This window comes from Euphorbia lathyris, chromosome 7 (genome assembly GCF_963576675.1).
Source record: "Euphorbia lathyris chromosome 7, ddEupLath1.1, whole genome shotgun sequence".
In the NCBI taxonomy this organism is placed as follows: Eukaryota; Viridiplantae; Streptophyta; class Magnoliopsida; order Malpighiales; family Euphorbiaceae; genus Euphorbia; species Euphorbia lathyris.
The window spans coordinates 81,712,260-81,727,361 of NC_088916.1; the positions used below are offsets into that span (position 1 = coordinate 81,712,260).

Below are 15,102 nucleotides of genomic sequence, written 5' to 3' on the forward strand. Positions count from 1 at the left end.
GCCAAGACTTCTTATTGCTTTGATAAGGTTCTGGCTACTCAGACAAAAAACATGATTATTAGAGATCATACTAATAGCCTCCATATTATCAGACTCCACAGCAAGCCTTTTAATACCCAGCTTTCTGGCAAGCTTGACTCCAGAAAGAATACCCCAAAGTTCCGCTGAAAAGGATGAGCCCAAACCCAGGTTATGGGTGAAACCAGACAACCAGGCACCTCCCGCGTCCCTGAGCACGCCTCCAGCCGCGATCTTTCCATTGTTGAGACAGGAGCCATCCGTGTTCAACTTAACCACCCCATCCTTCGGCCTACACCACCCAACGAGTTGAACCTCTTTATTCTGGGTAGAATTGGCAAGGGGGTCCCCTTTGAAGCTCCCCGTAATGGTAAGGAGCTTTTTAGAGAAGAACTCGGGTAAGTTCTGAATAAAAACAGTCTTCTCACCAAAGATCTCCTCGTTTCTCCACTTCCAAAGGTGGTGGCAGATAATAGCAAATAAAATGTCTCCCTGCTCCATGCTAGCCATTAACCTACCTTTAACCCCATTGGAGAACCAGTCATTCTCAGGGTAGGCAAAGAAGGAGGGGAGAATGTGGTGCGGAAGAACTTTCTGCCAAACCACCTTACTCTTAGGGCAGTCCTTAAGGGCATGGCACAAAGATTCAACTTGGCCTCTGCATCTACTGCAAGCACCTGAATCCGCCAAGTGACGTCTATGTCTATCCGAATTAGTCAGCAACTTGTCCTTGACTCCAAGCCACAGGAAGCTCCTCATTCGGTAAGGGATTTTCAGAGCCCAAATGGATTTCCAAGTGTACGAAAGAGGGTCGGATCTGTCAAGAGTAAAAGCTTCAAAGGCAGACTTGCAAGAGTAAGCTCCATTTTTTGTCAGGGCCCAGCAATGCCTATCCTTGTCCTCCTCAAGGTTACTAATCTTCACTCCCCTGATTCCGAGGAGAGAATCAAGGCTCAAGAAGGAATCAAACATAGACCAAATCCAGTCCCCATCAGAGTCCACCACATCGGCAATCCTCCAGTTGCAGAAATTGCTAGGCGGGGGAGAGTAGCAAACCTCTATAAGAGGTTTATCTCCGATCCAGGTGTCATACCAGAAGCTTATGGACTTACCATTACCCACCTCCAGGCCAACCCCCGTGCAGAACTGACCTTCCATTCTATATATAGTAAGTATGTTAATTAGAAATAAAAATTAGTGACCTCATTTTAGTACTATCTATTAGTGGTCCAATCCACTAAATCCACTATATTAGCACTTGTACTTTTTTTAATTTATGGCAAAAATAGCATGCTAATGTATTTAATTTTTTAAAATTTATGATGATGTCTTTAATTTTTTATTGATTAATGCTCTTTTAATATAACACATTGAATTTTCAATTAATTAACGGATAAGGTATCAAAATAGGTCTATGATTTTTGAGATCAATTTAGGCTTCACGTATAAAATAGAATCAATATGAACTTAACGTTTAAAAAAAGTACCAATTTAGGTCTCGATAACGGAACGTGACACGTCATTCAGATTACTCCGCTAAGTTTTGTCAATTGTATGTGGAGAGAGAAATTAGAACTTAACGGAGTAATATGAGTGATATGTCACGTTTCATTATCGATGTCTAAATTAGTACCCTTTTTTAAACGTTGAGCTCATATCGATGTTATTTTATACGTGAAGCCTAAATTGATATTTTCTCAAAAACTATAGACCTGTTTTGGTACCTTATCTCATTAATTAATGATAAGACATATAGGAAGTATATAAAGCCCAACAAGTAAGCAACATTCAAACTATGGGCTCCACCAGATCCGACCCACCTTAGAAGCTCTATATAAACATAATCAAGAATAAGGTCTGATATCTGAATCTCTCTCTCTCCCTCTCTTGCTGGTTAATCATTTATTTATCTAACTTGGACGTTAGAGTGTTTTCAGGGACCGATCCTAGTGTTGAAACACCTTTCCATAAGATTTTGATTTGATAAAATCATTTAAGTTTAAACCATGATTAAGAGACAATTAAATTTAAGTGCTTTGATTTAATTGTACTAATCTGTTTGTTCAATATTGAGTATAAATATAAATGCAAAAAGAAATAAAAGATTAAGACAGGACAAAGTCAGCATGAGAACACAACACAAGCTGAGTGAAGAGCAACTCAACATAAGAGAAGATAAGTCATCTTCAGAACAACAGCTTCAGAATGAAGCTGATCAAAGAAGCTGAGTAAAACGAAGCTCAGCACAAAAGAAGTCTGCTTTAAAAAAATAGATCCTACAGAACGAAGCTGACCATGGAAGCTGAGTGAAAAAGAACTCAGTATGAGTATTGGTGAAAATCAAAGACAATGATTATCGAAGTGAAGCTGAGTGATCTTCAGGACAACATGAATGATCCGTTAGCTAAAAGACAAATTCGACAACTGTCTGCACCAATAATAGAAGCCTTGAATTACGCAAAAGCCAAATTCCAAGCTGCATGGGTCAACTGTTCGATGCTATAAGACAAACTACCGCAAGAAGACAAAGTCTGTAGGAAGAGGACAAATCTGACGACTGAAGATTTCAGAAGACAGGATTGGCCTGCACATCTGAAGCTGACCAGAAGTTTGTCCCCCCAAAAGAGCCGTTTTTGACTCAACGGACAAATCAATTTCAAATGATTTGTTCCTCACATTTCAACTATAAAAGGGACAAAGATATCATTTGGAAGATTGCCGATTTACAGAAAATTACAAGTGAGAAAGATACAAATTCAAAGCACTCAAAAACAAGAAAGAAAACTTACACCAACCTTCTATTCTTTGTGTAAATGCTAGATTGATTGTCTGTAATCATCTAAAGTGTTCTTTATCTTAAAAGGAACAAGTTTGTGATCAATTGTAATATTGAGAGTGTGTATGCTGAGTACTTGGTATTAAGTACTTAATGGTAGAGAAATCTAAGTGCTGGGTTGTAGCGCTTAGTAGGAGTTGAGTAGACGAATAGAGGAAGGTACTCTTGCATATTCAATTGCCTGTAATCGGTTTGTGCTCTACCTTTAAAGAGCTCAGTATTGGATTCTAAAAGCCCGGAGGATTCTGGGGACTGGACGTAGGCGGAGAGGCCGAACCAGGATAAGTGATACTGAGTAATTTCTAACTCTCTCAAATATATATATATATGTGAATGTGTTGCTTGTTATATTTACTCAGCATATAAAATGTTTGAAGCTGACACTGAGTAAATTGGAGTGCTGAGTTGGAAGCTGACCACAAAAGTGTCAATTCCCAACTCTCAAGTGAAACAGTCTTAGTCAGCATCTGACTAAAGCTGTCTTACATTAAGATCGGCCAAGCTGACCAAAGCTGAGTTAATAAACTCACCAAAATTATTAAGTCAGCAAGATTAATTAGCGAAAAAGTTATATTAGTTCCTACCCCCCCCCCCTTGGAACTAATCACACGGGACCAACACCTAGTGTAGATGACGTCCGCAATCGGAGGGCAACACTGAAAGTACTACATCTCCAATATTTAGTGCGATGAGCATGGAGAGAAAACCACCTTCAGATCCCTTCCGTTCAAAACATGATTGACAATCAGGTTACCCCCACTCCTATTAAGGAGATGCTTGTCATAGCCACCGGGGCATCAGGCTCATGGGGATGCCACTAAACATGCCCTTTGCTTATGAAGGTCGAACCCGACAAAGAAGGAGCATGCACCTCTATGCAGCTAGTCAGCATCATAAGAAGCTTCCAAACGACTCAAGCAGTGCAGACCATTGCACAAATGAAGATCATCGAGTAATAACAAGCTCTACAAGAGAAAAAATGCCAAATATTTAGGAGTTCCTCAAGACCCAATGAGCTTTGCAGAGACAGACCTCAACCTCAATGCTCCCCGTAGGAGTCGAGCCCATCACGAAACACCCCACAAACCTAGTCCCGACCTCATCAGCATATCCCACTCCCATTTTGCCCTCGGTGGCACCTATCAACCCTACGGTAGTAAATCTGGCACCCCAAGAGGTTGAAGATCTGTTACAATCCAAAATCCAAAGGTTCTTCGATAAGAGAGCTCTAGACAGAGTGATAGGAGGAAATATTGCATCAAGCAAAAGTCCTTTGGTGCACCAAATCATCAACACTCATTTTCCGAGAGATTGGAAGACTCCCAGGCTCACTTTCTATTCAGGCACTAAAGATCCGAATGATCATTGGCTTCGTTCACGAATACTATCAACCTATACTCAAAGGAAGAAGGCATAATGTACAAGGTTCTTCCCACCACTCTTTCCGCAAGCTCACATGAATGGTACATGGGCGTGGCCCCTGAATTAATAGACTCTTTTGACCTACTGAAAGACTTTTCCTGTTGCAACAGCTGCCAAGGTCAGAAAGATAAGCTCAGACCACAACAGCCTGCTGCAGCGACCAACCGAACAACTCAGAAACTTCTTCTCAAGGTTCCACCACTTGACCTCCCGAGTCAAGTGCCTCGACTTGGAAGTCGCCCAAGATGCCTTAGCAAAAGGAACTTCTTGTGAGCCGCTGAAGCAAAAATGCTTCTAAAAACTCTCCCGCTCATTCGAGGAGCTCATGGCCATAGTCCAGACCTTCGTCGACTATGACGACCGTGACTGACTAGTCGGATACGAGGAGTTCAAAAAAGACAAGGCCAAAAGAGATAACAAGCGAGAAGAAAAGGGGAAGCAACCCGCGGACTCAAGAGATGCATGAAATATTTAAGAGAGAAGAAAAAGGGAAACACACAATTTTTAATTTAATTTTCATATATATGCATAAAAAAAGAAGTTGTCCAATTGATAAAAACATTTGAAATTTAATTACAATCACTTTTTTTAGATTGGGATTAGGATTACTAAACTACATAATTATTTATCATTTGACTTTGATTTGTCAAATACATATAAAATTTGCAAAAATTATCAAATAATATCAAATCCTTGTGTACTTTTATTATGTTTTGACAAACTAAAAAATAGAAATTTAAAAAATGTTATTAATTGACCATCCATTCTATATATAGTATGTATGTTAAATTAGAAATAAAAAATAAATAGTTGATTAACCTATCTCTAGTGACCTCATTTTAGTACTATCTATTAGTGGTCCAATCACTAAACCCACTATTAATACTTGTACATTTTTTATTTATGGCAAAAAATAGCATGCTTATGTCTTTAATTTTTTTTATTGATTTTTTTTATATAGTTTTTCGGTTTGAGACTCGTGAGACACTCTTTAAGTGGATAATTCCCCAATTAAATTTTTTTTTTGCACATGATAGAACTCGATCGAGGTCTAATTAAGCAACTTGAAACCTTTAACCACTCAAGTCAATCTTAATTGAGTTTTTTTATGGGCTAATTACTAACCTAGCCCATTTGAAGGGGTCCATTAACATATTTGACCCACTTTGCTTCCATTTCACCAAATTAGACACTTTCATCAACTTTGGACAAAAATACCATTTTTCAATTCACCTTCTTCCCCAGACTCTCAACGTCTTCTTCGCCATCCCAAACCGACGAAAGCGGCATTACCGTCAAGTCTTGAGAGAGAAAAGACGATGGTTTATAGAGAGAGAAAGAAGAGATTATATTTGTAGAGAGAGAAAAGGCGGTAGTTTATAGAGAGAGAAAGAAGAAATTATTTTTGTAGAGAGAGAAAAGATGGTGGCTTCAATTTTCTCCATTTTTGTCGCATTTGTGATGAAATTTGTCGCATCTGCGAAAAATTTCATCACAAATGCGACAGGAGTTGTCGCATCTGCGACAAGATTACTCATGTCGCAGCTGCAACATCACAGATGCGACAACTGTTGTCCAAAATGGATGAAAGTGTCTAATTTGGTGGATAAAACTGTCTAATTTGGTATATTTGTCCAAAATGGATGAAAGTGTCTAATTTGGTTGACGAAAGTGTCTAATTTGGTGAGATGGAAGAAAAGTGAATCAAATATGTTAATAGACTCATTCAGTTGGTCTAGATTTGTAATTTGTCATTTTTTTTATTGATTTATGATGCTTTAATATATCACGTTGAATTTTCTATTAATTAATATTACATGCATTAAACTTTTAATTATCAAAATAAAGATAATATATAAATTTCCGCCGTATTCACATAGACCTTAATGACCAAATGAATTTGGTTATTTACCATTAGATCTAGGCTTATTAAATCTAAACCTTAGAATGCTTTGAATTTCCGTCCTAAGATTCTAATACTCCTAAATCTAACGGTGAATGACTAAATACTACATGGTCATTAAGGTCCATGTGATCGGAACTGAATAAATTTAGCTTTTGGTTATTGGAGGAGAGTATCCTCTATGTAGAAAATAATATAATATTACGCCAAAACATTTATAAATTGGAGCAATTTCAAGCATAATTGATGAAATTTTGAACTTTTTTTATTAATAGAAAACGTGCAATTTCAAATTTTATTAGGCCCTAGAACCTTGAAAACTGAAGAATGACTATAATATGAAATAAACTCATTTTTATGTCAATTTGAAATCATTCTCTCAATAATTTGAATATATATGTATATACATAAAATAGTGAAATTTTAAACGTAACGTTTATCCGACAGTGCAATTTCAAATTTCATTGACGGAAGATGAATTATTGTCATTGATAGAAAAGATGCAGTTTCATATTATGACCATCCAACCTTCATCGTTCTAGTCACCTAATAAAGTTTGACATTGCACATCTTATATTAAAAAAAAAAAACTCATTTTTCGTTAGCAGGTTTGAAATTGCACAATCTCGTAAATATTGGATTTAAGATTGCACTATTTTATACGCGGAGGTTAAATTTATTCTACCCAAAAAAAATTGTTTGTTCAACCTCCCTAATTATAATGGATAAACAACATAATGTGTTGAATTAAAAACTTAATCCACATAAATCAATAACATAATACAGTAAAACCTCTATATAGGAATACACTTGGAACCGATCTATTTGTATAACAATTGGGAAGTTATTACTAAATAGAGTTTGATATAATAAAATTTCTCAACACATAAAATTTTAAATTTGCTCGATACTTGGTTAAGATTATCATAGGCATGCATGGTTTATATATAATGTATAACAATAGACATTAATGGAACAAATTAAATATTTAGAATTTCAATTTAGGTGCCGTTTGGTAAGATGTAATGACCTTCGTAATGGAATGACCATTACATTGAAGGCTGATTACCATGTTTGGTTGCATGTTACAATTTCATTGTAATGGAATGAGAAAACCTTGAGTTAAATTTTGTTGAAGAAATCTTGTAATCCCCATTACATAGAAAAATGACTTGAATTCTCATTACATTGTCATCTAACCTCTCATTTTTCAAATCTCACCTCTCAATCTTACATCTCGTTCTTATAAAAAACACAAAAAGTAGAAAAACATGAAAATTGAAAACGGGAAAAATGAAAAAAAAAAACGAAAAGCCGAAAAAATATGAAAAATGAAAAACCGGAAAAATGAGAAAATAGAAAAACGGTGAAAAATGTTGAAAATGGAAATTAAAAGAAACGAGAAAAATGTAAAAAAAATATGATAAAGCGAAAAACTATATACTAATTTATTGATTTCGGTTAATCTAATTTTGTATTTGATTTCGATTCGATTTTTCACATTTTTTATTTTTTTCGTTGATTTTAACTATGTAAATAAAATTTTATGATTGCATTTAATTAGGAACATATAAGTATTGTAATGGTTATTACATTACATCATAATTGTCAACCAAACATGGTAATAGAATGACTATTCCATTCCATTACATTACAACTTTGATTACATTACGATATTGATTACATTACATTGCATTGCGGCATACCAAACGGACTCTTAGAGTATAGGTTTTCAATATATAGATAATTGGAAGAGTTTTATGGGAAAAATGTAGACATCAATGAGAATACTAAATATTTATAATTTCAAGCTGTAGTTTGTGTTTTCAACTCATAGATAATTTCAATAGTTTTTTTTAATATTTTATAATTTAGTTTGAATTCTTAATATATATATACATATAAATATATAATTATTACTATATAGAGGTATAATTTCTAAAGGTGGAACTTGAAAAGTGTATAACAAATAACGTTTGGGAAGTTATTCCTATTTATAACTGGCCCAAGTTGGGACCGAGTTTTTTTTATAACAAAATAGAGGTTATTCCTATATAGAGTATTCTTATATAGAGGTTTTACTGTATGTCTATAAACACGAGCAGAAATAGGGGGTCGTCCTCTTCTCTGACCGCCGAAGTTACCCCTAATATGGATAGTCCTAGTCAGTTAGGGTGTCAAAATAGCGTAATTTTTTTTTTCATATATAGATATAAGACTGACAGAGGGCGAGCCTTGGCGCAACGGTAAAACGTTGTTGCCGTGTGACCTGAGGTCACGGGTTCGAGTCTTAGGAGCGGCCTCTTGCCAATTAAATTGGCAAGGGAAGGCTTGCCCCCAATACACCCTTGTGGTGGGACCCCTCCCCGGACCCTCGCTCAGCGGGGACGCGTAATGCGACCGGGCCGCCCTTTTTATAGATATAAGACTGACTTCTCCAATGTAACTATTCAGTATTCGCCACCGTCTATAAATATTGTTTTTCCTTTATTCTTTCTCATCCAAATTCTTATATTAAGCATCTGATCTTCTCTATCACTTGACGAACTCCAATTCACATTTGAACACGTGTATTGTGGCCTCACTTAATAAATAAAATAGTGAAACCTCTCTTAATATGTGTATCCATATTACACACAGTAAAATATGTACGGAACGTCTTCCATTTAAAGTGAAGAACCGGTTACTTCTAATAATTTTCTCATACAGTGATATATAGTTCTCATTACACTCGCCACATAATAGAATTTATAGTAAGATTTACATGTAACAAATTTAATAGAATTTATAGTAAGATTCACATGTAACAAATTTATTTGATCGTAAAAGGTTTATATAAACACTACTATAAAATTGACTCAATTTTCAACAATCAAATTAACCTAATTTTAGAATCGAGTGTGATCCGTAAACATGTTACGGACAAGATTGGATTGAAATCGGACGAGACCTAATGAAGATTAGTACTTAATTAGCCAGACTATAAAAATTTACAAAAATTTACAAAAAAAATTATCTTTTATGAATTATAAATTGAGGTCTAAAAGACGTAAAATCATACTTTATTATACTTTATTTGTGATATATAAAAAATAGTGACATAAAAATCATACGGCAACTCAAAATAACAAAAACCAGCTAATATTAGAAATCCTACGTTGGATACCGATTATATTAGATACATTATCATCGTTCGATACCGATTATATAGATACATTATCATACGTTCGATACCGATTATATTAGATACATTATCATACATTCGAGACAGATGACAACGCACGACTCGATACTTATTAGATAAAGATGGATATAATCTTTTTTTGGCATTTCTGAAAGAGCTTATGGCTTGAAATACAGATCTTTAGATGCTTGGCCTAATGTTGAGCCGAGATGCTATCTTCCGCCCCAAAGATCTATCACACTGCACAAAACAGAACAGAACACGATGAAACCGGAACATTGCTTTGTTACCAAGGTTCTAAACGGTGCAGGACAGGAAGTGGTCCCCGACCCGTCTCCTGTCAACAAATGTTTCAGAGAAATCCCTGTTCCCGTATATGGATCTGCAAATATTTCGGTGAACTCCTGCCTCCGTATATGAATCAGGGAAAAGATTTCACAGGATAAAAAAAATCACCATCCCCGCCCTGGGGAGGGGGGGGGGACTTTTTCGGGAATTCCACGTACACCTGCAGGGACGGAGAATCTCTGCCGCATTGACAAACCCTATTTTAGAAATGCATTGAACTGAAAGTATATCAAACCTGAGTGAAGTAGGAGATCCAGATAGTTCGAAGCTCGTGGGTGATACGAGGGTCGGATAAGGCATCAACAATTCGGCAGATGAATCGCTCTTGCCTGGAAAAATATGCAGTGTTATAATTTATACAATCTAACTTTCATTTGAAGATCAACATTGGGGAGCTGAGGGTTTACCTGTCAGGTTCAAATGACCGGTATCTCTCTCCAGGTTGCTTGAAATTGTTCTCCTTCGGAATGACTGACTGAAATAATCGACGAAGTATATCAGATATACGTGATTCTGTCCGTAAATCCGAACCCATCCAAATACAAATAGACACACAAAAGGGACTTCGTGACACTATTATGCCAGGCTTCGAAATTCACCGAAAAGACCAGAGAAACCAACCTTCTCACGCCTTCCAATGATGACTGCAGAAGGAATGGGATACGGCTCAGAATGGCGAACAGCATCAAACCTCGAAGGGAAGTAATTGACCTGAAAAACAGCACGGAAGTATTGGATCAGAACAGATACGAAAAACGCAAGGGCAGAGAAGTAGGGGAAAAGAAAATCGATACCTCCTCATCTCTGTGCATGAAATTCATGAAACCGTCATGGTGATTGTTGTGATGAGGAGACTTGGGAGCATTAACGGGGAGCAGTAGATAGTTCGGTCCAAGACGGTGCCTCTGAGTATCAGCATAGGAAAAGATCCTAGTTTGAAGTAACTTGTCATCTGAATACGAAACACCAGGAACCACTAAAGCAGTGCAGAATGCAAGCTGTTCGTTCTCTGCAAAGAAGTTATCGATGTTCTTATTCAAGACCATGCGTCCGACTGGTTGCAGAGGCAGAATATCCTCAGGCCAGGTCTTGGTCGCGTCGAGTGGGTCAAAGTCAAATTTGTATTCATGATCAGAGTCGAGGATCTGGATGAAAAGTTTCCATTCCGGATAGTTGCCAGCAGCGATCGAGTCATATAGATCCTTAGTAGCATGGCTATGGTTGGATCCTCCGACCTTAACTGCCTCGTCGTCCGACAACCATTTCACGCCACAAGTAGGTTTCCAGTGAAATTTCACAAAGTGGACTTTTCCCACCTTGTTGATCAGAGTGAAAGTGTTGACACCTGAGCCATCCATGTGCCTGTAATCTTGCGGAATGCCCAAATCATCGAAGAGGAAGGTGAGCATGTGCAAGCTTTCGGGGAAGTGAGACAAAAAGTCGAAGATCCTCCACATCTCCTGAATGTGGGACTTAGGATTTGGCTTAAAAGCATGTATCAAATCCGGGAATTTCATTCCATCACGGATGAAAAAGACGGGGAAATTGTTTCCCACGAGATCAAAATTACCCTGAGTTGAAAAGAAATAGAGAAAACAGAAACATAAGATCATACGGATTTTGAAATTTGAATGCAGAAAACCTCATGCAGTTCGCATCAACATTACAGACGCATAATGTGGAAATATAAGTCCTCACCTCTCTGGTGTAAAACTTCACTGCAAAACCTCGAGGGTCCCTCAAGGTTTCGGGGCTTCCATGCTCGTGAATCACAGTTGAGAAACGCACAATGACAGGTGTTTGGACTCCAGGGCCTCGAAGGAAATCAGCACAAGTAAGGTGAGAGATATCATGAGTGACCTCAAAGAAACCTTTTGCACTAACACCCCGAGCATGGACAACTCGTTCAGGAATCCTCTCTCTATCGAAATGCTCAAGTTTCTCAATCAAATGATAGTCCTCGAGCAGGATTGGACCTGTCCAAAGTAGGAAGAGAAATTTAGTCGAAATCTCCATGTGCTTTTTCTTCGGTCTTCACAAAAGAACCGACTTAAATTCCCAAACAATGACCACAATCATCACGATCTTTTGCTAGCATAAGAACCGAACAAAGACCAGGAGAAAAAGAAAAACGAAAATAGCCATTTTCAGTTTCAAAATTATCAAAATTGATACAATGTAATTCTCCAATAATGGAATTTAGTTCTCAGCGTTACATCAAGGACCAATTCGGATGCATAAGTTTGTAAATACGTTTCCCAAGGATAATGTGTCGCCAATCTTATATTAAGACACATGAAACTAATTCAAGATAAAATATGTAACAGAACATCAACTGACCAAGATTGACAAACTTATACTCATGTATATAGAGGTGGCAATTGTGCACAAAAGCTCTTCTGTTTCTGTGTTTCGTGTCCATTTCGGAAACGGAAACTCCAGAAACCACTACGGCACGTTTCTAGGCGTGTTTCCATAAATATTGAAAGTAGAAAACACATTTCTGGTCATCCAATTCCAATTCGAATATGATTCTCTTTAGCTAGAATTTCTTAATTATTCCTATTTTCTGCTCATTGCTGTAATCATAGTTGTTAGAATCGTACGAGCCAAGCCACTCGTACGATTCGGTCCGATTCTGTCTGATTTCGAGTCGTATCTATGGTACGACTCGAAATCATAAAGAATTGGACATGAATCGGCCGGATTGGTGGTGAATCGGTCGAATCGAACGGTTCAGTCGATTCATGAACTCCATTAAAAAAAAAACTGTTTTTAATTTTTAAAGAGTATAAAACGTGTGTGCAGAACTAAGACTAATTAAGAAGTTATGGAATACAAGTAGGAGACTCTTTAGACTTTACAAATTCCAACTCTTTCTTTCTGTCTGTTTCTCTGTTTCGTTTCTGTTCGTTTTCTCTTCTATTTATTTCGTTCTTTTCAACTGTCCTCTATTTTTTTCATTCTCTTCAACTTTTGGTCTCTGTTTTCTTTTCGTTTGAATTTTATCGTAAGTTCTTGGTTGATAACCTGATATAAATTCTTTTTGGACATTAAAATTGCATTTTTAGACTAATATTTAAACTTAAACATGGTTAATATTTTATTTTTTTGTAATATTTTGAATTTGATCCGAATCTTACGATTCGGTTCGATTCACCAGTCCCAATTCACAAAATGAGGATTTCGAGTTCTCGATTTAACAACTATGGCAGTAATAATCTATTAGAGTATAAATACCAATTTCCCTACGCCCGTTCCGTGTCAATGCAACATAAATGACAACAAATAAGGTGAACAAATTGGCATTCCAAGAACTATTATCAACCACAATAATACACAAACAAAATTCCCTATCGAAAACAAAGGGGAAGAACACGAAACAAGACACAACAACCTTCATGCTTATGATTGAGCAAAGTAAATATATATCTATGTTGCACAGAAACGGAAACGGATACCGAAACTGAAACGGATACTGAGAAACGTAATTTCTAAAAAACATAGGAAATGGAAACATGTAAATAGTAAAAGCATAGGGGAATATTTATAAATATTAAAAATTAATAATACATTAAAAAAACAAGATTGAAGAACAAGAGGAAGAAAGTCCAAACCATAGTTGTTAGAATCGTACGAGTCAATCTCGTACGATTCGATTCGATTCATGGAGAATTCGAGTCGTATCTATGGTACGACTCAGAAGCTTCATGAATCGGTCGAGTCACCAACGATTCGGTTGATTCACCGAGTCATCGAGTCACCCGATTCGGTCAATTCAGGCCACCATTAAAAAAAAATCAATTTTTAACAACTAAAAAATGTACAGCAGAAGAAGATGACTATTTACAAAAAAAAAAACGTACAGAAGTTGTGAAACACAAATAGTTTCAATTAGATGACTCTTCACTTTACAAATTCCAAAACCTTCCCTCTTCTTTTCTATTTATTTGTTATTATCTTCTTCTACTCTCTATTCTTTCTATTTTCTATGTTCTGTCCGTCTCTACTTTCTTTAATAACTTGATATAATTTCTATTTAGATATTAAAATTGCATTTTTAGACTAATATTTAAGTTAAATATGGTTAATATTTTATTTTTTTATAGCATTTTGAATTTAATCCGAATCTTACGATTCGATTCGATTCACGAGTCCCGATTCGCAAAATGAGATTTCGAGTTACGAGTCGAATCTCGATTTAACAACTATGGTCCAAACTCAATCGAGATTCAACAGACAAAGATTATAGAAGAAAGAAATATGGATAAGTTCTTTAAATTGAAGGATACAAGGAAGGAATTCTCTCTCAAATAGGAAGTTTCAATTTTCCTAATCTTAGATTGAATAGGAATTGCAAAATAGAAAGTTTGAATTTCCAGAATTTTAATCGAAATAGGTAGGAAAAACCGTTTAAAAATTGAGGGCAAGTTTCATATTTTGGATAATTACAGAAACGTGCCCGAAAACGTTTCATATCAGTTTCCAAGAGTTTCGTTTCCCACATCTTCCGAAAAAAGGAAACGCATGTCATGAAGAGTTTCCGTGCTTCATAGATATATATCACTCAAAAACATTAGTTAAAGCTCTATATATCATAAACATGAAAATCTAATCTAATCATAAACATGAAAATCACAATTAAGTAAAATCAAAATCAATACCTCTACGTCCTACAGTCAAGGAGGAGTTATTGTTCCAAACTGGAGCACCATAATTGGTAGTCCAAAAGGGGGTATCAAAGCGACTACTGGGGATATCCTGAATCATAAACATCAAAAGAACAAGAACAAGATTAAATTCAATCAAAATCAAACGAAAACATTCAATTAATCATACAAGAAAACCAAATCAAATTCAAAAAGAGGGATAAGCAATACCTTGTAAGGATCCATAGGTGAAAAGCAAATTGAATTTTTGGAGAAGAAGGAAGAACCTTAAGAGACCCAATTAATGGAATTGCAGAAAAACCAATAAAAGCTGGGTATTTATAGTAAGACTGCAATTAATGATTATGGTTATCCATAGAAAGACTGCAATTATCAGATCACTGGATAAATTTAGAATTGCCTGCCTCAAGGTCTCACCATGTTTATAACGTATATTTATATATCTCTTCTTCTTTGGTATACCTAATTATAATTAGGTAGGATAAGATATAAATTTAGCGTTAGAGCGGATGTAGTTTCTGCGTATAAAACAGTGTAATTTTTAAGATTAACTTTTACCATACGGTGCAATTTAAAGTCTCATATTCTGATCACCCTCAAACTCAGTGTTCTTAGCACTAAATAAGATTTGAAATAACACATCTTTTGTTAATGAGATAATTTTTCGTTACGAGACTTGAAATTGCACCGTCTTGTAAACGGTAGGCTTAAGATTACATTG

General features: G+C 36.2%; 1 protein-coding gene across 1 annotated transcript; it reads right to left on the reverse strand.

The window, feature by feature from the left end:
• Window positions 1-9,304: 9,304 nt before the first annotated feature.
• LOC136235152 (catalase isozyme 1-like) lies at window positions 9,305-15,007 on the reverse strand. The gene is made up of 8 exons (XM_066024694.1): window positions 14,592-15,007; window positions 14,376-14,472; window positions 11,410-11,687; window positions 10,506-11,282; window positions 10,333-10,422; window positions 10,119-10,186; window positions 9,947-10,040; window positions 9,305-9,603 (listed from the first exon to the last, which is right to left on the reverse strand). Exons 1-8 carry the CDS (start codon window positions 14,604-14,606, stop codon window positions 9,544-9,546), a joined length of 1,479 nt encoding a protein of 492 aa, XP_065880766.1. The 5' UTR covers window positions 14,607-15,007; the 3' UTR covers window positions 9,305-9,543.
• Between the last annotated feature and the right edge of the window lie 95 nt (window positions 15,008-15,102).